Source organism: Serpula lacrymans (assembly GCF_000218685.1).
Source record: "Serpula lacrymans var. lacrymans S7.9 unplaced genomic scaffold SERLAscaffold_16, whole genome shotgun sequence".
NCBI classification, from domain to species: domain Eukaryota; kingdom Fungi; phylum Basidiomycota; class Agaricomycetes; order Boletales; family Serpulaceae; genus Serpula; species Serpula lacrymans.
In genome coordinates this window covers 683673-706521 of record NW_006763305.1, presented here as the reverse complement: position 1 = coordinate 706521, position 22849 = coordinate 683673, and the positions used below count along the sequence as shown (strand labels likewise).

General features: G+C 47.7%; 8 protein-coding genes across 8 annotated transcripts; 4 read left to right on the top strand and 4 right to left on the bottom strand.

Annotated features, from left to right (window-relative positions):
- Positions 1-716: 716 nt before the first annotated feature.
- Positions 717-2638, bottom strand: SERLADRAFT_479287 (uncharacterized protein; the record flags this gene model as incomplete). Its single annotated transcript, XM_007323713.1, has 6 exons — positions 717-1320; positions 1379-1576; positions 1634-1708; positions 1764-1937; positions 1994-2445; positions 2513-2638. 5 exons carry the CDS (start codon positions 2174-2176, stop codon positions 1111-1113), a joined length of 840 nt encoding a protein of 279 aa, XP_007323775.1.
- Positions 2639-3520: 882 nt separating this feature from the next.
- SERLADRAFT_402216 (uncharacterized protein) lies at positions 3521-5882 on the top strand (the record flags this gene model as incomplete). The annotated part of the gene is made up of 17 exons (XM_007323712.1): positions 3521-3674; positions 3741-3746; positions 3814-4090; positions 4156-4237; positions 4301-4447; positions 4503-4565; positions 4623-4669; positions 4728-4745; positions 4799-4831; positions 4887-4898; positions 4957-4981; positions 5039-5052; positions 5124-5282; positions 5349-5367; positions 5427-5472; positions 5530-5587; positions 5650-5882. The coding sequence occupies 15 exons, from the start codon at positions 3848-3850 to the stop codon at positions 5674-5676; spliced, it is 993 nt and encodes a 330-aa protein (XP_007323774.1).
- Positions 5883-6859: 977 nt separating this feature from the next.
- On the top strand, positions 6860-7282 carry SERLADRAFT_443109 (uncharacterized protein; the record flags this gene model as incomplete). Its single annotated transcript, XM_007323711.1, has 1 exon — positions 6860-7282. One exon carries the CDS (start codon positions 6860-6862, stop codon positions 7280-7282), a length of 423 nt encoding a protein of 140 aa, XP_007323773.1.
- Positions 7283-7446: 164 nt separating this feature from the next.
- On the top strand, positions 7447-13901 carry SERLADRAFT_443108 (uncharacterized protein; the record flags this gene model as incomplete). Its single annotated transcript, XM_007323710.1, has 7 exons — positions 7447-8080; positions 8132-9337; positions 9388-12215; positions 12265-12586; positions 12639-13205; positions 13263-13764; positions 13820-13901. The coding sequence occupies 7 exons, from the start codon at positions 7447-7449 to the stop codon at positions 13899-13901; spliced, it is 6141 nt and encodes a 2046-aa protein (XP_007323772.1).
- Positions 13902-14284: 383 nt separating this feature from the next.
- Positions 14285-15235, bottom strand: SERLADRAFT_479275 (uncharacterized protein; the record flags this gene model as incomplete). The annotated part of the gene is made up of 3 exons (XM_007323709.1): positions 14285-14588; positions 14646-14775; positions 14849-15235. 3 exons carry the CDS (start codon positions 15149-15151, stop codon positions 14416-14418), a joined length of 606 nt encoding a protein of 201 aa, XP_007323771.1.
- A 3452-nt stretch (positions 15236-18687) lies between these two features.
- Positions 18688-19100, top strand: SERLADRAFT_402205 (uncharacterized protein; the record flags this gene model as incomplete). The annotated part of the gene is made up of 1 exon (XM_007323708.1): positions 18688-19100. The coding sequence occupies one exon, from the start codon at positions 18691-18693 to the stop codon at positions 18853-18855; it is 165 nt and encodes a 54-aa protein (XP_007323770.1).
- A 116-nt stretch (positions 19101-19216) lies between these two features.
- On the bottom strand, positions 19217-20194 carry SERLADRAFT_411638 (uncharacterized protein; the record flags this gene model as incomplete). The annotated part of the gene is made up of 5 exons (XM_007323707.1): positions 19217-19327; positions 19449-19572; positions 19621-19756; positions 19900-19941; positions 20071-20194. 5 exons carry the CDS (start codon positions 20192-20194, stop codon positions 19217-19219), a joined length of 537 nt encoding a protein of 178 aa, XP_007323769.1.
- Positions 20195-20721: 527 nt separating this feature from the next.
- SERLADRAFT_443105 (uncharacterized protein) lies at positions 20722-21930 on the bottom strand (the record flags this gene model as incomplete). Its single annotated transcript, XM_007323706.1, has 2 exons — positions 20722-21276; positions 21832-21930. 2 exons carry the CDS (start codon positions 21928-21930, stop codon positions 20722-20724), a joined length of 654 nt encoding a protein of 217 aa, XP_007323768.1.
- Between the last annotated feature and the right edge of the window lie 919 nt (positions 21931-22849).

The following is a 22849-nucleotide window of genomic DNA, read 5'->3' as shown; positions in this document are numbered from 1 at the left end:
AAGTATAGAGTGAATGTAAGTCTACGTGTAATTGTGGATTTCATTAATGACGATCTTCTCAGTTTGTATATGATCCATTAATTAGTCATATGCTTTTCATATAGGTATGTCCGTATCGTTGCAATCGTTCCTTTCCTTTCACTCTATGTGGTTTGTCGCAGCTGAAATCCAAAGAACTAGTGTTTAGATGGCTTAATCTGGCGACACAGAATGAAATCAACTCGCCACTGGATTTTGCGGACATCGTAAAACTAGACAAGACGGGTGACGAGTCCGATCTTTTGAGGCAAGCTGCTGCATTGATCACCTGCTCCAGGTGCGAATAGACATTGTAGATGCAGATATTCCCTGGGATAATCGCAAGGACGCGGAAAAGACAAAGGAGCTCTCCATACTAACATAGCCTTGCTGATCCTAGATCCCCACAGGATGCAGGATCAGAAGCGTTACTCTGGTATGCAGCCCAGAAAAATGGAAGTGGCGCAGTGGATACACAGCGTGATGATCCGTGTCTGGCCCTATGCCTATTGATTTTTTGATTTCTTTTTAAACGCTGTGACCTTTCCTCCTTGACATTTTCGAAAAAACCTAGGGGCTCAACCGCAGTGTATCTTTCCTTTGTTTCACATGTGTAAGGACTCATTCTCACCTACAGCTTCAACGCCACACTTTCCGAGTCCTCGCTGACCATGACCACTGATTATAATCATCTGACTCGTCACGCATCGGGAGCTATCCCCCGCCCTGCATGACTTCGTCGTTCCTGTTAGCCTCGAAGCGCGTAGATCCGTATCCGTCGTACGTTTCAGGTTTTATCGACCTTTCTATAAACGTGCAGATTTCGAAGGAAAAGGAACCTGTGACGTCAAACCAATCGACCATGCGAGAATGAATGCCACCAGCCATGATCGACTCCCGTACGATCGATCATGATCATTCCCTGGATCCCACTACCATTTCAACCGATCTCAACCTTATGCGCCACGCAATATTTTGATTCCCGAGAATGAGCACATCATAGCAGGTAAGTGTATCAACGTCCAGCGAAAATACGGTATACTTCGGTAAATAGAACGAATTGAAGAACTTGAGAACATGAAGATTGAGCTACTAGCAAGCTGTAAGATCTCGAATAACTTCGTCCATAGTGGGCCTCTGTGACGGCTCTTCTGAAGTGCATTTTGTTATCAACCTCCAGATATCGTCCGGGGGGGATGGATAGTCGCTGCGTTTCAGTTTACGATTACCTTGAGGGTTCAAGGCATCTAGCAACACTTGACAAGAATTTTTTTCGTGGAAAGGAAGACGTCCCGAATAGATCTAGCAATGACATTATAGATTAAGAAAAAGAAGCAGATTCAGATCCCAGACGACATACCTCAAGAACAGTCATCCCAAAGCTGTATACATCAGAAGGAGGTGTCATCTCCACATCGTCATTGTCATCGTTTTCTCTGGATCGTAAGACTTCAGGTGCAGTCCAGTGGACCGAGTGTCCGAGAGGATCCTTGAACATAAAACGTGTGCCTACGGCAGTCAGACAGCCTTCTCCATTGTCATCGACGAGTATATTTTGCTTGAAAGGATGTCAGTAAGGCAAAAGATCAGAAGTGGGAACACGACCACGACGTACACATCTCATGTCTTGATGGACTATGGGAGACTTTATAGCGTGTAGGTATTGCAGACCTTTTGCGATGCCTGAAACCTGTGTACCAGGGCTGTGAGCTTTACATACGCTGGAATATGACGAATTAGGCTACCAAGCGCAATCTGTCGCAACTCGGGTTTTTCAATAGATAATCGTGTGCGAAACCATTCTTGTAAGTTGGTATAAACAACGTCGGTATACTGTCTTCCAGCAGAGTGTGTCCTATCAGCGTTACGATGTTCGGATGGTTACACTTTGACCAGCTTTCCAGGCGTTTCGAAAAAGCCTGTGAGTAGATGGAAGTCCAGTTGGGCGTCAACATAAGAATCGTGGTAAACTCACCTGCATAAAATCATCGGACAGGTGCTCGCGTGTTTGCAGAGGACTCTGAAGTCTACATGTCTGCGCAAACACCGGTTTGTTGTTGATAGTCCCTCGATATATTTCATAAGATGCACTGAAGGTGGGATAGATTTCGCCCCGATTGAAGGGCGATGGAGGCGACATGACCTGCTGCTGGCTCATTCTTGTCTGGAGGATCGGGATGTCGGTTTTAGAACGTAACTGGGGTGAGACGTATATACTACCCAGGTCTGTAGAGATGGTATTGTAGAGAGGCGGGCGATGTTTATGCCAAACAGAGGATCGCTATGCATTATATAGCACAGTACACGTGTAAAGTAATTGTGTGAGCATAGGATAGCCACTAGGTTGTTTGGAAAGGCCGATGAGTCTGTCCCGAGGATGCCATGTGTGGTGGCTATAAGAGAAGGACAATAAGTCGAGATTGCCAGCTAGATAGGCCCCAGGTGTGCGTCAACGAACCAAACAAAGCAGTATAGTATAAAGGCAATAACGTACGCCTCGAGGCATGCACCAAAATCGCACGAAAGACACCGGTCGATGACAGCTTTCCAGTGCTAATGGCTATGTACCACAGTTGTGCGCATTGTGAGCGCTGAGCTGGAAATAGAGACGTTTGAGCATGGGCACAAGCACATACGCAGAGTATATATATACCCTTACACTTGCATTCACCCGAATAACTGGTGCGCTACTGCACAAGCCACCAGAGTAAAACAAAGACGTGTGGTTGACTCATCGCAGTTGGAATGATCTTGGACTTACTGAAGAATACAATGGAGACACTGACACATAGCACACGCAGTTATCGGTGAGTCATCAGTTGCGATGAGGCTATGTTCACTTTTTCTACAAAAGGACGCGAGTGACAAAATGCAGACTTCGCGCCAGCGAAACTGACCAGTCCTGAAATGGAAATGTCGCTGCTGACGTAAGTCCCCCGTTAAGCCGTTTCGACAGTTCCGCGACCAAGTCCGAGTCGAGTGCTCGGCCTGAGATTCAGATGAAGCTCGGGCTCTGTCACAGGACAAAACAAGCCGCTGGCGGCGAGCGAGCTTAGCGCTTTACCTGTCTCACCCCCCCATAGATATCCTTAGTCTTAGTGTGAGTTCTCCTATTTTCGCACTATTTAAACCATCCGATGACAGAAACACACCCGTACTGGAACGCTACAACCATGCCCGGATGTCTACCCTTCGTTTTATTCCCCCGCGTCAAGGCGTATACGCAGGTCAACATGATGTGGGACTACAGAGGCAACCCGGTCCCGCGAAATGGACCGTCTTCCCCTCAGAGTCCCCCGGGATTTCCAGTGCCATCGTATGTACGTTTTGTCTCTCACTGAAGGACCTAGTTGACAATTTGACCTCTCGAAGACCTGGCATTTCTGAAAGGTAGCATTTCTCTCTCATCGAGCAATGCAGCAATTGTAACTGACGAGTTTTAGGCCAATGAGAGAACGCAATACGTATCCTTCCCCTGTTATACCCTTGGGCTTGCCTCCAGTGCCAGCACCATCACCATACGTGCCCCGTCCACGTAGCTCGTCTGTAAATTTACCCCGCGCTTCGCCTCGTATTGCACCTTCGAGCGGATCTCGCCCACCTTCCAATAGTCTGAGAGGGCCACGTCAACCTACGCAGAGGGTCCCTTCACGAGGGTGAGTGCTAATAGACAATTTGAAGTTTTCCACCGTTATTAATATCTATATCCCACTGATTTGTAGTTCTCAGTGGGTCCTGTCTTTTCCTGAAGTTCGATTTAGTTCTCATATTTTTGTTTCCGCCGACACGTATTAGACCCTTTCCGGGCGCTCTTCCTCCGTCTGTTAGTATGCCCCGAGCGCCTGTCGCTTACCAACAGACGCCTTCACGCAGTCACCATCAAACACCCTCGCGAAGTCACCACCAAACGTTACGCCAGAAGCCACCGCCACTGCAGCAGAGTACACAGCATAATCAGGCGCCTTACCGCCGGCCGGCTCCTCGTCCCCCTGTAAGCACGCAGCCGCAGAAGTATCTCCAGCGGCCCGGCTCCCAACTTTCGAATTGCACAGGCAAGAAGAAGGCTCTTTGTGTCAGTATATTTATTCCTTGCAGTCCTAGTGCCTGTTCTGACGATCGTTTCTCCATGATATCTAGATTGGTATTAATTATAAAGGGCAAGCTCGCCCTCTAAGAGGATGTATAAATGATGTAAAGAACGTTAAGATTTTCCTGACTCGTGCGTGTCCCGCCATGAATAATTATAGTGCGCGGTGTAGAGTAGCTGACGGGGGAGTTGTAGGTTATTGGGGATACAGAGATGGGGATATTGTCATGCTTATCGATGATACGGAGAACCCACGCCAGATGCCGACTAGACAGAACATTCTTGACGGCATGGCATGGCTTGTGAAAGGTGCCAAGCCCCACGATTCCCTGTTCTTTCATTGTGAGCACTTACGCATTCCCCTTACCCTTCTAAATGATGTCTGAGCGTTTTCCAGATTCGGGTCATGGAGGACAGACCCCTGATAAAGATGGCGATGAAGTTGATGGATATGACCAAGGTACAGTAGGATTTCTGATTGTGTCGATAGTCCAAGTGTTCTGATTACGCGAGCCAGTGATATACCCCGTTGACCACAAGAGGGCCGGATTTATTCTTGACGACGTGAGTAGTGTCTATGAATATTCCTTGTGATTTCGTCGCTGACAGAACGTGGAAATAGGAAATGCATAGGATTATGGTTTGTCACCTTGAGCTCCATCCGAACTTCTGAAACAACTCATTTATCTAAAGGTTAAATCTCTTCCACCACATTGCCGTTTGACGGTGAGGTTTTTCCGATACTTTACTCCGTTCAATACGTCTAACAGTGCTTCCTTAGGCCGTTTTCGATGTAAGTGGTTATAGAATTGAGAATTCTGGCAATTGAAGTACTGATATGGTGGCGCTAGTCATGTCATTCAGGGACTGCTCTTGGTACGTCCCAAGCGATCTTTACACCGCAATGTCAAACCGCTGACGTACTCCATCTAGATTTGCCCTATATTGTGAGCACAAACTACCCATTTCGACCAGCATGTGAACAGCACAATGACTAAACGACCCGATGATTTTTTAGTATCATTCCAATGGTCGACTGAAAGGTAGCCATGTCACGAGTCAGGCACGAGCCTACAAGTCGACTCAAGCGGATGTTGTAAGTTGGTGTGGATGTCGCGACGACCAGACAAGCGCGGATACGTTCCAGGGAGGTGTGGCTGTTGGTGCAATGAGCTATGTGCGTTTCTGCTTCTATTTTGAGTGTTTAACACCCAAGCTAAGCGGAGCCCTGATTGTGCACTAGGCGTTTGCGACATCACTGAGTTCGTTGCCTTGTTTCCTGCGGAAAGAATGGCAAGACTGACTGATGTACGATGTTTAGGCCGGAATCCGAACCAGAGTTATCAGGAGCTGTTGAGATCTATCAGGTTCGTTATTCGTTTTGATCATTGACGCTGGCTAATCGAGGTTACGTACTATTTCAGAGAGATTTTGAAGAGTCGCTATAGCCAGAAACCCCAGTTATCTAGTTCTCATCCTATCGTAAGTTGCACACGCACCTGTCATACCATGGGCTCAGCTGATCGGATTTGACTGGACTGTAGGACACTAACCTTCGTTTCATACTATGATACCGACTTAAATCGCCACTCATTGGAACCCTTTAACTTGCTCACAATGCACAATAGCACCTACACTCCTTGCTTTGTTACGACTAAATAGTTTACTACTGGACCCCTTACTTACCTACTTACTACTGTTATATATACTGATCTAGTGTACGATTCTTAGTATTGATCGGACCTTGATGTTGTTGTATGGAGTGTTGTTGATGTTTATATCATGTATAGTGTTCGTGTGTTTGCAATCGATGGAGAAGTGAAGGTGTTGACGTGAGAATGGCTGAGACACAGACAGTATTGGTAATCGTACAACACGATCGGCCCCTGAGGAAGATAGAAATGACTGCGGAGGCCCATACCCGCCAGCGCGACCCCGCAGCTGGCTGATAAATTTAGGGTGTACGTTTACTGTATGCGCGATTTGAAACCAATGAAGTGACCGGACCACATGGGATTTGAGTACAATGTAGATTGAGTTTCTAATCGATCTGACACGACGCAGATCTGCATATCAGGTATTAGCACAGTACACCGAGTCCGATGATCATGCGTGCCCCTGGCTGCCATGCGGATGCAGTGAGATTTTGAATGAAGATTCATACCGAGGAGCATAAGGACGGGAGGAACAAAGACTCGGGCACGCGATGTAAAGTGTCTCATTCGGGCAGGGTGGATATATTGGAGACCGAGTTTCACCGACGACTGACAACGGGCTCGATGAGGTTTGTGGGGGTTCGGATATGCAGCATTATTGTCAATGACCACTGCGTGCTGCGACTCCAAGATGAATTTCATACAAGTTCAAAGTCTCGTCATGTTGACTGTAATGCCGTGAGGTCAGTTGATCGGTTCCAACTCACGATGCCATTCTAGTTCGGAACTAAGGACCGCGCCCTTATTCCAATTTGGGCCATGAGAGGGCTTCACACAGGCTGCGCAATCCCGAGTGCGTCTTCAAGAGAGGAATTTGCAGTTATCCATCTCGAAATGTTGCTTTTTTGTCGTTGTCGACGCGTTAATGAGTGCTGCAACAGGTGCGAAATGAAGTGGTAAGGGAAAGGAGAAGGGAAATGAATGAACTCGGCAACGATGCATCACGTGCTTCTTGATTTCGAGACGCGCCGTGTTTACGCGTTGTTTGGTCGATTCGGACGTTGTACGCCCACAGCAACAAACGCCTCGTGTTTGATCCATGTTCGACTTTCGGAAGGCGGTGAAGTTCTCCTCAGGCGTTTCTCTTTCGTTCGCGTCTCTGCATAGGAAAGCCAGTAAGTATCCTCAAGACAAGTGTTCGCTGTCCTCGGCGTCGTCGTCGCCGTTTGCTGCAGCGAGGCCTGCTTTCCTCAACATTCGCACAGTACGTATTCAAGGTGCGCTCGTCCTCTGTCGTGAACCGAATGTTCATGCGAAAGCTGAAGTTGAAAAAACTTTTCAGGGATTCCGCTTCGTAACCCAGAAAAAACCAGGAATTAACGAGAATTTCTCAGCTCACGAATTCGCTTTCGACAACACGACCATAACGCGTCCATCAAGACTCAAGTTTTCGCCATCGACTCGACTCGTATCTCACGAAACGAACAGAACGAAACGAACATCATCAAGTTTATTGCATTGACCTTGACGACACATAGATTTAACGACTGCACATATCTTTCTCCTCTTTTATTTCGACTTTCAACGACTTGTTTTACTAACGACATACGATTTAACGATTTCCGTTTTTCATCTATCTGCATATAACGACTTTTTTTTCTCAATTTTTATTTCTAACAACACGAGATGCGCAATACGCTTCCAATCCTCGCTCGACAACCCACTGATCACGTCCGCGCTGGCTCGCCTTCCCTAATAGCAACACCACCACAACCGATCCCCACGATCCGCTTCGTCGCTGCAACCCCATCAGAGGCAAACACGACAGTCAACCGCAACGAAGTAGCACCATGGGCGAACGGTCCCTCACCATCACCGCTGGCACCTAAAGACGCCAACCTACCACGCAAACGACTCGTCCCCAAGAAATCCAAGCTCGGTATGCTTGGCACAGGGATCGGTGCACCCAAAGAACGCACACAGGACTTCTCTGACGTCGTCCGACGTGTTGGCGGTTCGACTTCGACAAGTAGGAATGGAGGGTACGAAATATATGTCGACCCTACGGAGGATCCGGATCTTGGTGAGCTTTTGATGGTGAAGAAGAAGAAATCACGAGCTGGGTTAGACGGGCTTCGGTGGGGTGCCCTGGGAGAGGTAACGAATGTCCCAACGACAACGAAGCAGAAGGATAAGGAGAATAAGAAGGTCAAGGATGGCCTATTGAAAGTGAAGGTTGATGAGAAGGAGAAGTGGTGGAGTATTGGCCGCGGGAGGAAAGATTCCAAGGAGAAGGAAAAAGAGAAGGATAGAGCAAAGTGTTAGTTCAGACACATATCGACCAAATTCTTACTGACATCTGTTCATATAGCTCCCGAACCGACCGCGAAGCCTTTAAAACCTATTGACTCGCGGGCACGGTTCAATTCGCTAGACTCGGGTATCCTTCTTGATAGTCCCATTCAAACGCACTGTCCATCATCGGGATCCAATTCTCCAACCTTCGCAACAGATAACTTACCCAAGCGATCTGCTACGCCCACATTTGATCCTGCCGCGCCTGCTACTGGCGGGTTACTCTTACCGCCTGGTGCGGTAGGCAATGGCAAAAACTCTGTCGCCATCCGTGCCATGAGATCAGTCAGGTCTTTGGCAAGAATAGGCAGCTGGGCGCAGCTAAAAAACATGGGCAATCCAGAGGAAGGCGACGCACCTGTGAAGAGTAAGCTGAAGGAGAACAAGGACAAAGACAAGGATAAGGGCGAACCAAAAAAGAAAAAGAAAAAAAAGGAGAAGGAAAAAGAGAAGGAGAAAGAAAAGGCGCAGACGATACGTTACTCTGGGAGTAGCTTTGAGGCTGGCGCATTGTCAGCGAGCCCTGAAGGTATGACGTCCAAGACCCTCGGTAGGAAGAAGGCGAGCATCCTTGGTATTGGATTGGGCTTGCCTACGACTATGCGACTTCCATCGGTACGCAGCGGGTCGACGGCGTCTTCGGTTGTGGCTACTGCTCAACCAGCGAACAACCGTTTGTCGGTGGACTCGGCAACGATACTGGGCGGCTTCCAGATGAGAGATCGTTCTGGCTCGGTGATGTCAACTGCTTCATCACTCCGACCGATGTCAACGTCTTCGGGAGTATCTGGATCTTCTGGTGGCAGCTCAGCTGCTGCTTCTGTGCGATGGGATGAGGCTGGGATGGACACTGTAAGGGAAAGGAGGAAGAAAGAGAAGTTGATCAGGAAGGAAGCCAAAGAGGCTAGGAAAGAAGAGAAGAAGAAGAGCAAGAGGAAGTCGAAGAGCGAGAAGGATGGGGGGAGTAGGAAGACCTCGGAGAGCAGGAGACGTACACCGCTGGCGGCTGTGTTCCCACTCGCTGAGAAAGATCGAGCACAGCATGAGGCACCTGTTTTGACCCTAGAGGAGGCTACAGCTGACGGTCATAGCCCTATAGACGAGGAGTCTAATGGTTCGCTGTTGGAAACTCCCGTGAAACGAGCTCGCGCGCGACCTCGACCTCTTTCTGAGCAGTTGTTGGGACGTAGTCGTCCACGGCCACTTTATGAAGACGACGAGGGTAAGTCGAATTATGCTCATCCCACCTTTGTAGCTCACATTTTGCTCCAGATATCGGGGTCATATCAATTTTGGACGCAGCGACCAACGATCTTGCGCAGCTGATTAACCATTTGGATCTCGAAGCCACCCCTGCCACCCCCGACCGAACACCATTCAAATCATCGCCATTCTCCGCTGAGAAGCACAAAAACGATGGGAGCCCTGTCAAGAATAGGCTCACAGCGGACAGCCCTTTGAAGAATGGTTTACGTGCCAGCTTGGCGTCGTTGAATTCTCTTCGGCCGTATGGTCACTTACGGGGAAAGGCCTCAACGGTATCGCGTGTGGACCAGATCCTCGGTCAGAACATTGCTCCTTGGACCACTCTCAGCGCTTCAATTTCCCCAGCGAAGTCATCTGGCACTGTCAGGGCTAGTGTGGGGCAGGAGAACATTCCTGTTCTCAGGCTCCCAACTGACCACAATATGAGTCCTGCACCCCCTACGGATTCGTCGCCGGTGTTTAAGCCATTGCGCCCTGCGAAGGCAAAGTACTCCATTGCTGCCCTTAGGACTGCGGCCGCATCTCCCGTAACTACGCCTCTTGCTGTCAATGACAATGCTGCCAACCGCTCGCCGTCAGCTCTTACATTTGGCTCTGCGCACTCCAAGTCTGATTCGCATGGTAGTTTGTCTGCTAGTCCGGTCTTCAAGAAGGCTCATAGCCACTCTCGAAAGCACTCGTCACTTGTGCCTGCTGAGTACCTGAAGAACCAAGGCAGCATTGGTAAATCCTCTGGCAGCCCGAGTTTGCCCATAGCCCCAGATGCCCGACGGAATCTCGGTCTCGCTGGTACAATGGGTGGATCCGTTGGAAGCAATGCAAATGTGGAGTTAGATGCGAGTGACCCTGACTCTGATATCCCTGACGAGCTCCAGGTCATTCTGTCTGGCCAATCTGATGGGGGTTCTGTTCATGACGTGGACGACACGCTATCCTTCCGCCCTGATCTCGTTGAGGCCCCATTACCATCACCAGGTCTTCCTCCCGAGATGCCATTGCCTACCCCACAGCTGAGCCCATCATCATCTACTGACAAAATGCCTGTGTTCCGCGCTCAGCTTATCGACGAAGACGACAACCATGCCGATATCGATGAGGGAGGGATGTCTTCCGAGGATGACACCAAGAAGTCGTTCGATTTCACTGGAGAATTGCAGAAGCTCAACGAATCTGGAGGATCTGACCGTCGTAGTTTCGTGGAACAGCTGGAGAATGCTTTCCGTACGCCAGCTAAGATTGACCTCCGTTACGATTTTGGAGTTCAGCTCAACGACGGTTTGTTGTCCGGTGATGTACCTCCTGTACCAAAGATCCCGTCACTGTATGCTGAGCTGGCCATGGCTGCCGACAGCACGTACAGCGATTGTGCTTCATACTCCGGTCAAGACTTTCCTCTGGATGCCAACCTCGAGCCATCTTTGCTTCCTGGTACCGATAGTCTGGCGAGCAGCGAACATACCGAGGATGAACTGATGGATGATGAACCTCGCCAAATACTCAAGAATGTATCTTCAATGGGTTCGAGGCCGTCTGATGGTCAGTTGAACAGGGACTTCAAATTTGGTGGCAGACCTTCGCCTCCGAGGGTGGTTGAGGAAGAACCTAAGGATATGCCAATGGAGCTTACGCTCTCTGATATTATCCCTCCTTTATCTCACGCTCGTGCGTTATCCACAGGCTCTGCTATCGAAGATGACAGTGTCTTGAAGTCTATTTTCGCCAAGGCCTCAGAGATTCCATCCCCAGCCCCTCGGATGCGTCTCGATTCAGACTCCAGCTCGAAGCGTCGTGCTCGGGGAGTGGCTAGGACTTCGCTGATCCCGGGTCACTACAGGAATTCTTCAGACCTCAGCTTCGCAGGATTCGATTCCTTTGCTGAGGTTAGACGTGGCTTTGAATTCGCCAATCGCCCCGATTTCTATCCTCCCCCAGGCGCTACTTCTCACGGTCACCATGGTCGACATGAATCGGTTTTCAGCATCGCGTCGGTCTCATCTTACGGTCATGTCATCAACCCAGGTTCATCAGATCCATTCGAGTATGGTCCTTCTGGTTTGCCAAGCCTGCGCGAGAGGCCATCGTCAGACGACTTTTCTTTCTCGATGTCCATGTCCGTTGACGACACTTTCTCATTCATTCATCGTCAAGCACCTCGAAAACGAGTTGACAGTGATGCTTCCAGCTTCTATTTCCGAGCAGGCCGGTCTTCGGTCCATTCACAGGTCCACCCCTACAACCGCAGTCATCGTCGACACGAGTCCACTGCTTCGGTCAGTTCCATGGCTCCTCCTGTTAGTATGTACAATCGTAGCTTTGGGCACCACCGCCGGAACGAATCCAACACCAGTACAAGTTCAGTTGCTCAGTCGTATGCTATGTATGGCGCTAATGGTGGCCGTGCTGCATGGGCGAGGCATCGCCCCGATTTCTCGGTCGATTCCATGGCAAGTGATTACTCTGCTGTTCAGGTTGGGCGCCCCGGGCTTGGAGACAAGATGCTCGACTCGGCTCCTGATTATGGAATGCCTTTGACCGCTATTTCGGCGTCACCACCCGAAAGCTTAGCTGGCAGCGTCAGAAATGATCATTATGGTAACAGGACCTCGTATGATTCCATCATGGACGGCGAAGAACCCAAATTCACATACACCCTACCGGACGATTCGCTGTTTGACAAGACTGGCCATAGGACATCCGTTTCTTCCGACTGCGTCTTTGGCAATGATGACTCTTTCTACCCGCGACGAAATGCCGCTGGTCGATATAGACCTATTTCTGTCCTTAGTGAGATGAGTGTCCACAGTCCTGCTAGGGAAGATGACACCATGATCAGCGTAAGTATATATTTCTCACTTTTGCCCCTCCTGTCTCACATCTCCGTAGATGCTTGGTGGAGGCCACGTTCGACGTCGCTCTCTCGTGTCGCAGATCGAAGGTTCGCCTTGTGTTCGACAGGAGAAGAAAAAGCACACAGTTTTCGATGCTCCTGAACCCGCTTTCCAGATCAAAGGTGACGTTTTCAACAGTTACGACTCACCAAACATGTCAAGGATAATACCGAAGCCATCCATCGCGTCGACTGCCAACTCGTTCAAGTTTGGCGACGAACGTATGATTAGGGCTAAACATGGACTGCTAGAGAGACAGAGTCTCGAAGCATCTGCGCTCATTGCCGACGGCGAGGATATATCCTTGTCAATGTCTTGTAAGCCTTTGCATCTCTTCCATGGGTGCAATGAACTAATGTCCTATTCCAGTCCGCCCGCAACCTGTGTTCTCTCGACCTGGCCCCGCCACACGTTCACGATCCAGTACATGTACGTCAAGTTCTGGCGGAGACACACCTCCACTTTCTGCATCAGATGGCTACTCTTCTTTCTCGGAAGGCTCTCAATCCAGCATCGATCTCTCTCACATCAACTACATGTTGTCTAACACTACATATCCTATGTCAAACGCTGCTCGCGCTAGGATCCGCCCCCGTGCTCGCGGACAAGGTCATCGTCGGCGAATCTCACAAGCTCGTGCTTCTCGTGCTTCCATCTACGAGACAATAGAAGAGGAGATGTCGGTCGCAGGCTCTCCCATGACAGTCTCGATGGCCCCTGGATCTGCCACCAAGACTATTGGTCCCGCCGCTATGTCGTCCGTGTATGTCGTTGACCCTGAAACTGCGTCTGTCGACTCAATGTCACTCTGGGACGACGAGCGTGGTATTACAGCACTTCGGAAGTACTATGCACTCAGAGACGAGGCCCAAGACACTGTACAGGAGAGCAAGCGCGTTTGGATGGACACTCCCTTTTCGGTGTTCGCTGTTCAATGTACGTTCAGGTCTTTTATTTGGCGCTTTTGAAAAACTGACGTTTTGTATCTTTTAGCTTTTGACCCTCCCAGGCATCCAAACGGAATGCAGGCACTTCTTGAGCACTCCATACAGAACTACGGACCCCTTCCTTCGGATCTTCGTCCACGTTGCATGCGCTCACGTACTCACTCACGACCTTCACCTTACCCTCGCCAAATTAAGACGTCCTTCTCTTCTTCACCTGCAGCAGAACAGGCGCGGGCTACAGCATTCGTGTTCACTGACAACAGAAACGCGAGCGCTGAAACTACCGCAGCCCCACCACAGTCCAAGGTATTGCAGCAAGTGTCTATTAATCCGAACATCATGTCACCTCCACCAGAAATGGCTGACAAGGATATGGGCGTGCTGAAAATGAAACCAGAGCAAGTGTTTGGACTTCCACCGCGTCCCAGGGTGGCCTCAACTGCTCGTCGAACAGCTCTCGGATGGGCGAAGCGAAGCACTGGACGGGAGAACAAGGAAAACGCCAATAGTAGCCAGAGTATGAATATGTCTCAAGGGATAACCATGACGTACGCTTTCTGTCCCTTGTACAGGTTTTATTCAGGCTAATAATGACCTTTGCAGTCCCGCGGAATCATTGAGGCTCAACAGGCCCCGGCCGCGTGGTCGTCCTACGCCTGCATCTGCGAGACCAATCAGAATTTGATGTTCTGGAAGGTTACCTCCTGATCATCTTCTCACCAAGACTCCAAACAAATCAAACAAATCCACCACTCTCAATCCCCATAAATCATCCTTCCCGCTTTCTTGATGCTATCTGTTGTCTTGAAAGCTCCGTATCCACATCTCGTATGCTATGGTTATTGATATATGCTGTATTTTCTCCTTTTTTTGACACTGATAAACAACTCGCAACGCATACGATGTACTACTCTTGCATCAGCACTTCACGAATCAGTTATCGCCATCTCATTAAGTGGTTTGACACTGGTGTTCCTTGCTTTGATGACGGGGTTGTGTATATACTTATCATCTTGACACAATGCAATGTTGCTCAAACTTGTTAACGCATTGAGTTGCGTCATTTGTGAATGATCTGCCCAACAGCATAATCTTGACTGAGAAACACGGTATGAGTGATACGAGATACAATTGACTACGATGATAGCTAAGGAGTCCGTGGTTTTCGAATTATTGCTACAAGTGTATGAGGATACAATTCAGTCGGAAGAAGATAAATGAAAGAAGTTAACCGCAGTCAACTTCATATTGTGCTTTTCTGCAAAATCGAGTGCGTTCCATGATCGTCTTTCCTCAAGCGCCGCACCATGCTCTGGTGCATCAGCAGCTATAGAGAAAGGGGGAGATGTGGGCTCTTGAAAGAGGAGAAATACTACACGTGCAGGTGAGGAAGATCAGCACATAGACAACGGGGTCTAGGACAGCTTACCGTATCGATGTACACCGCTTCCAGGACGTGGACCAGGTGGTCTGTAAGGCGTGGTTGCAGGTTTGGTGTGGAGTGCATTAAGATGGGTAGTCTCAGAAGAAGTAGCTGCGGGGGATTTTAAGCCAGTTACCTACAGGCACGCATGGATAGCACGAGCTGGGTGTAAGCTCAAATCGTGATCATATCACTAGTAAGATACGCACCACCCAGTGCCTAAACTGACCGTACTTTGGGTCATCTCTCGACGGTGCGTCTGGATCGACCATGGCGAGCGTGTAGCTGGCATCGTCGACAGAGTCTGGGATCACCATGGGGGTAAAGGATATGGCGGGTTCGTCGGTCGTGTCTCCCACCGTGAGCTCGTTCCCGAGGACGGCCTCTTTGCCAGTGGGCCATACGATGGAGAGGAGTGCTGAGGGGAGAAATGAGGGAGGGACGAGTGAGGGGGTGAGTTTTGCAGACTGGAGGGCGACGGTCACGGACGAGAGGGGGTCGAGGAGGGGCATGTCTATGTGCTGCTGGTAGTACTAGTGCTATGGCGTTGTAGTTGGCGTTGATGATGGAGGCACTCAGGCTGGAGCCACCGATTTGGAGCGTAACCAGAGAACTGATTAGATAGTAGTAGTGATAGTGTAAGGCTGTGCTGAGATTAACCTGGTGGCTGTTGTACGTCATCACCAAAATTGCGTAGAGTCTAGATACACATATATACATATAGTAATAAAACTAAGTGAAACTCAGCCACTGCCCGAGAGGCTATAGAAACAACTTTATTATTTACCTAAGTGAAACTACAATGGATGTTAGTTTAAGGTGATCTGTAATAAATGTAATGTAACATACCTCAGCCGCTGCCCGAGAGGCTATAGAAACGACTGAGGTATTTCTATACTAAACCCCCTACTACTTATAGTCAGAGGTGCTACTCGCTACAGTATAATGACTCCTAGGAGTACAATGGTGACTCCATGGAGTGGTGGCTATGCTCCATGGAGAACAATGGCTGCTTTGGCAGAGACCGGGTTTATCCGGTTTTGTCATATAGCTCGACTGTCGATGCTGTCGGTGCTGTCGAAACGCACTCACGTAGGGATACCAATATAATAAAACACTTTTTTTGTTCATATTGGCCGCAAGTTGATATCCTCTGTCGAAAGTGTAGTGTCGCTATTGCTTGATATTCACACAGCGGATAGCTAGCATTCGGTAACATTTTGAATTATAGCTAATAAAATACATGGCAAAAAGCAGGACCTAATTGTAGGTATGAATTGTACAAAACGAGAGTCAGTGATACTGTGCAATACAATGATATAATGCTTGAAGTTGAAGGTGTGTCGAGAAAGACTGAATGAAAATGCGCTGAAAGGTGAGCTGAGTGCCACTTGATGAGTGTGAGAGTGCAATGATGCTGAGAATGGAAGTGGTTTTCATTAACGAAAGTGTCCTAGGCAATAAAGTGAATATGAGGTAATAAAAGTAAAAATGAACTCACCTTGGAATTTAGTTTCTCGCTCTTTTGATGATCTTCTTCTTCTCTTGAGGCTTCACCACAAGTCTGGCTCTGCCTCGTTTACGTTTTGGTGGCATGATAATCTCCTCCTCTTCTGTCAATGTGCTGTCCGAATCTTCGGTCACTTTTTTCAAGATTGGCACTTTGGGTTTTGGACTGGGTTTCACGTGCGGTGCCACAGGAGACTCTGGGAACTTCAAGGGAGGTGATCCAGCTGGTGTTTCACAAGGTGGGGATGACGGAGGCACAGGACGAGGTGGAACTGATACAAGATGAAGCCGAGCTGGAGGTGGGGGCATTACAGCACAAGATGGAGGTGTTTGAGAAGGAGAAGGAGCAGGGGTAGAGCGAGAACAAGGTGGAGATGACAGGGGTGGCGATGATCTGATGTGTGACACAGCAGCCACTCGAGGGGCAATTTGTCGTTCCATTTCCGCCAAGTCATCATTGTTGTTTTTTGCATCAGATTGGGGAGCTACTATAACACCCCGCTCGTCTCCAAATAGCTTCCTGAGTGAAATTAGTCAGTAGGGTGGCGAATATATCTCAAAACTCACTTGTTGTAGTGGGAGAGGAGAGCCTCTACCCAGGCTGTATCTTTATTCTTCTTGATGAAACAAATAATCCTGTAATAAAAGTCAGCGTATTTGAAGTTACCATCAATCTCACTCCATTTTTCACGTGAGGTGAGGCAATGATGAGCCTGAACAAATACATGGGACATTTACATACAATAATGAATACACTTACATGAATGGCACCATATGCAATGTGTTCAGCAGTGACTTCATGCATACCACGGATCTTTGCATTGCAGGCACGTGTTGCACTGGATTTGCTTTTTGATAATGCCGAAGAGGGTGAGGTGAAAATATGCTTGAGGACCTACAATACAAATTTATTCGAGTTAGTTGTTGATGAAAATATTGATAGAGACGACAGCATGATGTTGGTATTGACAATGGGAACAGTGTAACCAGGGACAATGTGCGACATTTACCCATTCCAACAAGAATCCTTGAAGGGAACCTGAGTCAATCTCCGCCGGATTGAAGTTCTCGCCAGGGATGTTGCCTTCATAAAGGAAGGCTGGCCAATTTGTGGCACCAGCAATGATGCGGTGTCGATGATGAGAACTGTTGTTAGAAAACCACACACAAAACAAACTAACACACAATCCTCCCAGATTCCACGGAACTTGTTTATGGGCTTTGCCTCCTAGAACAGTGGGTGCTCTGGTTGTTCGTGGGGTGGTATGTATGAGGATCCTTCAAAGTAAAACCCAGAGATGTATGAGTGTGGGTTTTGAGGAGGAGGGATAGTTGAATTTATAGAAGATAGGGGCTTAGTGACGAGTATAGACGAGCACTACCTTGCTAATCGTAGCACAAGGTAGGTTTGAGAATGACAATATGACGAGGTGACGAGGTTCCCAGTGATAGCAGGCTCCTGACGCACAAACTGTAGTGCTCAGAAGGACTCTAATCGAAGGGGATGACAATCACTTTCAAAAGTGACGAGTGACGATGACAGCAGTTAACAGTGGTAGAAGTGGGAAGTGTTGTGACCACACTGGATCACAAGTAGCAGAGTAGTGAACTTGAGAGTAGAGAAGAAGTCTGAATTCGAGTTCTTGTTTTTTTTTTTTACAAGGTAAAATACAGGGGTTTATATAGTGAAAGAAAAGTAGGCTATGCACAGTATAGCTGTGCAAAAAGAATGAGAAAGAATATGAAGGAAGGAATGTACGCTGACAAATCCTGCGTAGGTAGTACAGGATAAGATTGTCAAAAAAAGGAAAAGAAAGGGATAGAACAATAAATGCTGTGAGTAATGTCACAGGTTTGTACAGCCATAAAGTAAAGTCCAATAGCAAAAGGAGAGCAGGAAAATCATGATGTCATGGGAAGATGCAGTAAAAAAAAGGGCAAGGCAAAACACTATCAGTATCAACACAGTTCCTTTATTGTCAGTCAGGCATTCTAAAAAAATATGTGTCCATAAAAATGATTCAAAAATCAAAAATAATCGCACTGTAAATGAATGTTCTGCTGAAAAAAAAGAAACTGGAGCCACCGGTCCACCACCTAGTCCAAATCTGACAGTTCCATGGCCTTACCAATGGACTGGTTGTGTTGGACCACCTGATCAAACGAGGGAGGGAGAGGAGTAGTTCCAATTTGGAACAAGTGAGTCCCAGGCAGCGTGTGGTAGGTGTAGCTGTAGCGAAGACGATGGACAAAAGATAAGTGTACCCAAGTGAATGGGACAGCGATGAACATGGGCGACGCAAGGGGATGAACCTTCTCCAGCTCAAAAATTACCCACCCACCCTCCAACCAGGCAAGACGAGCGACCGATGTTTTGATAGTATATGATGGCAGATCGACGTCATGAAGATGGACCTGTTGCCCTATTTGGACCGGCCGCCGGGGCTTTGCTGATATCAGCAGTGGCACGTGGTAGTCAACGGATCGGCGACGGAAGCGGATAGGAAGTGGTGACATCAGAAATGGTGGGGGTGCAAATAAGATGAGGAGGAGGAGGGTGGAGGTGACAAACAAGTGGATTAGAATGGGGACCCAGAAACGACCGTCAGGTGAGAATAAAAAGGAGAGGAAGGGGCCCATGGTGGGGCTAGGCAAAGGAAGGGGAGTAAGGGAAACGACAAAAGCGAGGGCGCAATGCAATGTGTAGCCAGTGGCGACGCGAAAATTTGCCGAAATGCCGAAATGCGGAAAGTACCGGATGGAAAAGCAAAGGTGAGCGTGACTGGATTGCCTAATAGAGGTGGTGCTGATCAGCCACAAGTTCAAAAAGGGCAATATTAATTACTATTCCACGTGGCACTGTGCCTGTGTGGCGCAAAGGCGAGTTTTTTTGAATATTCGCTTCGTTATTGACACCTGTCCATGCTACCAATCAACTTTGGTGCATGACAGCGGCCATCTTGTAGCTTCTTCCTTGTCCTGCCAGCGTTGTATATTACTAGTAGATGAATCAAGGAAAAATAGAACAACATACTCAACTGGATCCTCAAGATATTTATTCAAGTGCTTTACAGGACAGAGGAGCCAAGCCAGCTCTGGGTGGTTGAAACCCATTCTCGCTTGACTCCCTTTCTCGTCGGAAAGAGGTGGCTCAATGGCCTTCTTGTCCAGATTTGGGGCTGCATAAAGTCCAATGCGAGGCTTCAGATGGCTTGAATCATCTGACCGGGTCCTTTTCAGCATGGATTGCATCTAATAAAATAATTCAGTGGTACCAAACACATATGTGCATACACTTACATCGCTGATGAGAACCTGAAGCTCGTGTCTTTTCTTCTTCTTTCCAATTAAGTTGGCAAGGTAAGGTGCGTGATCCATTATGTAGTCATACACACACTGACAATGTTTGCGTGTGTTGTCATCTCTGTAAATTGCTAAAATCAACGCATATATCCACATAGGAATAACTTACACCTTTTTCAGAACTTTATTTCGTGCCCTCACTAATCTCTCATCCTCTAGATTATCTTCATTTTCTTCAGCTCGGACAGCTTCCTCCTCAAGTAGGAAGCATATATTCATGACTTCGTTGACATTGCTGAACATATCTAACCCACGAGGAATTCAGCGTGCAACCTGCAGGCACTCCTCTTGTGGAGTTAAGACCCTACAACATGATTTTGGCTTCCTGCCATATTCAGATAGCCATTAGTGTAACCGTTTTCGGATATGGATGACTCAGACATCTCACCTTTTTGTGTCTCTAGCTGTTTTCTTCGAGCTCTTGATGGGGCTACTTATCCTATTGATTGACTCAAGGTCAGTTTTATTCAAGCATGTATCACAGAAATTGCCTTCGTTTTTTAGAACTCTGTCCACTGGATCCTTCAGACATTATTCATCACTTCTCTACCACACTTACTGTTGGTCTTGCTACTTGCAGGTAAAGTCTTGATCTGTGCTGATTCTGATTCTGAACCACTGTCACTGGTGGAGTCTGAGTCTGTAGAACTGGACTCAATGGTGTTTCTTGGTTGTTTAGGCATGGTGGTAGTGTGAGTTGAAAGATTCAGTTTCATTCATTTCAGATGAAAGGTAAATGGTTTCCGGGCCGTCCTTGCCTTTGATCAATTTCTCACGCTCAGTCACAAGGCCTCGACATCTATCATTGCTGTTGACACTCATCAACACATACCATCATCTATCATTCATCTAATCAGGTCTATCAAAACACCAAGAAGTCATAAACTTTATCATCCAACCTTAAGTATGTTTCTCACAGCTCTCACATGCTATTTCATTGCTCATATAATTCTACACACAATTTCATCCCCATTACAGTGTATGGCTCAATACAACTGCTTAGGCTGTGATGCTACCTTTGAGACCCAAAAACAGCTCTCAGCACATACAGGCCAGTGTGCCAATAGTCTATTGCTTACTCACAACATATTCCAGCGAAAATGGAAGTCAGACAGGAAAAAAAATGAGGGTAAAGTGAAGAGAGCACGCTGTTGCTCTCCAGTAACAGATCACGCTGATTCTGCCTGTCGACACTGAGGCCAACCTGCAACTAAATGAGCAAGACTCTGTGGCGTCTCAGTGCAATAGGCAAGTCAGGAGAAGGTGAGCAATGAGGAGGGTAATCTGGAAGCTCAGGAGGTTGATTCACAGGTGGTTTTGCATCAAGGTCCAAATCAGGCCCATCATCAGGCAAGTGCTGAGGTTGCTGAAGTACAGCTGGTGGGTCAATGTCTCCCCCTGGACCTGGTGCAAGGACATCCTCATCCAGGCCCAAAGGCATGGGAAGCAAAGGTGGAAAAGGTGGAGTAGGAATGGCAGTGGTAGAAGTCTTTTTTAAGCCAGGGAAGTAGCACTCATCAAAGTCAGCTCTTTCAGGATTATAGAATTTCCATCCCTTGTACCCAGCAGGGTAACCAATGAATGTGAGGCAACGATAAACTATAACAAAAACGAAACCTGTCTCCTTCTGCACTTGCAGGGAGTAAGGGGTTCGATGAGCTTGAGGTCGACAGACGCTAGTAAATATAGCGAGTAGAGGACTTTGAGAGGTAAGCTTCAAAGGTTCTTGTTGAGGAGTAAAGCGGGTAAATTCAGTAATAGAAAACTAAGGAGCCATACATGAATAGGTAAGGCTTTATATAGTGAACTGTCCGTTCCTCAGACCGAAAGGAGAATATACAAAAAGTGGTCTGAGGAACCAATCAACCAATAAGAAAAAGGGAGAGTAACTATCGTACGACTTTTGACTTGATTAATCAGCAGGTGAGAGACTTGTACTAATAATAGAGGATTGTCATGCGTGTTCAGGAACCGTATCCTCATAATGAGGTACGATCCTGAATAAGGTGTTATTAGTATAACCAGGCTTTTACTGGGGTTTGGAGCTGGTTGGCGAGATGCCTACTACCAGTCCCTACCCAGTGTGCTGGTTGGCGAGATGCCTACTACCAGTCCCTACCCAGTGTGCTGGCTGGCTGGGAGCGATACCCAGTCTCTGATCTGTGATATAAAATGGTAGCGATGGTTAAGAAAGCCTGTGAGGGCTATGAGAAGCAAAACGGCAAAGGATACCTCTAGCCCTAGAGCCAGAGGTGTAACGGGTAACGCGTTCGAGAACCAAGACATAATGAAGATAAGAAAATAATAAAACGGTCCTTACAATGAACACACATTTCTCCATGTGAGAGCCAAAGACACCTCTCTTATCCTTTTGCACATGCACATAAGCAGTGTACCCCCAAACACGAAGGTGTGACATGTCTGGTTTATGTCCATGCCACAATTAATAAGGAGTAGCATTGACCACTGCATCAGTGGGACACCTATCCCAGACATGCACCAAGGCACCTAGGCATTCACCCCAGAAGATATTAGGCAATCCAGACTCTGAAAGCATGGTAGTGATTCTTTCAGAGAGAAGCCTGTTTGCTCTTTCTGCAACTCCATTCTGCTGAGGCCTATTCCGGGTGGTATGCTGTCTGACAATGCCATGATCATCTGTGAATTGCTCAAACTCCTTGAAGATGTACTCTCCCCCTTTGTTATCATGCAGAGTCTTGATTTTTTGCTCTTTTTCGCTCTAATTGAGTCTCAGCATAAGCCTTGAAACTCTTGAAAGCATTAAAGACATCTGACTTGGCCTTCAAAGGGACAACAACACGAAATTGAGTGTAATCATTGATGAAGGTGACCCAATATTGATACCCAGAGAATGAAGGGGAGGAGACTTGGTGTACATCAGAGTGGATGAGGTCTAGAGGGTGAGCAGAGCGATGAGAAGATGAAGGGAATGGGTTGGCAGACATTTTTCCAGACAGACATGGTTCACAGATAGGATCAGGAGTAGATTTAGACCCAAGTGTCATTCCAGTAACAAGGTTTCCTTGTGTCAATTTCTTGACATCAGCATAGTGGTGGTGAGCCAATCTTTGATGCCAAAGGTTTAAGTCAAGTGGAATTGTTGCAGAAAAGTGTCCCAATTCAACACAAGAAACAGTGGATCCATCAAGGAATGCAGCATTATTGTTGTTGATGGTTGCAGTGAATAAGAGAGTGTTGCCACGTATGAAGGACATAGATTGAGATGAAATGGTGACTTTAAAACCACTTTGGTGAGTTAAGTACAAGACAGAGAGGAGATTATTTCGAAGATCTGGTACATGCAGCACTCTGGAGAA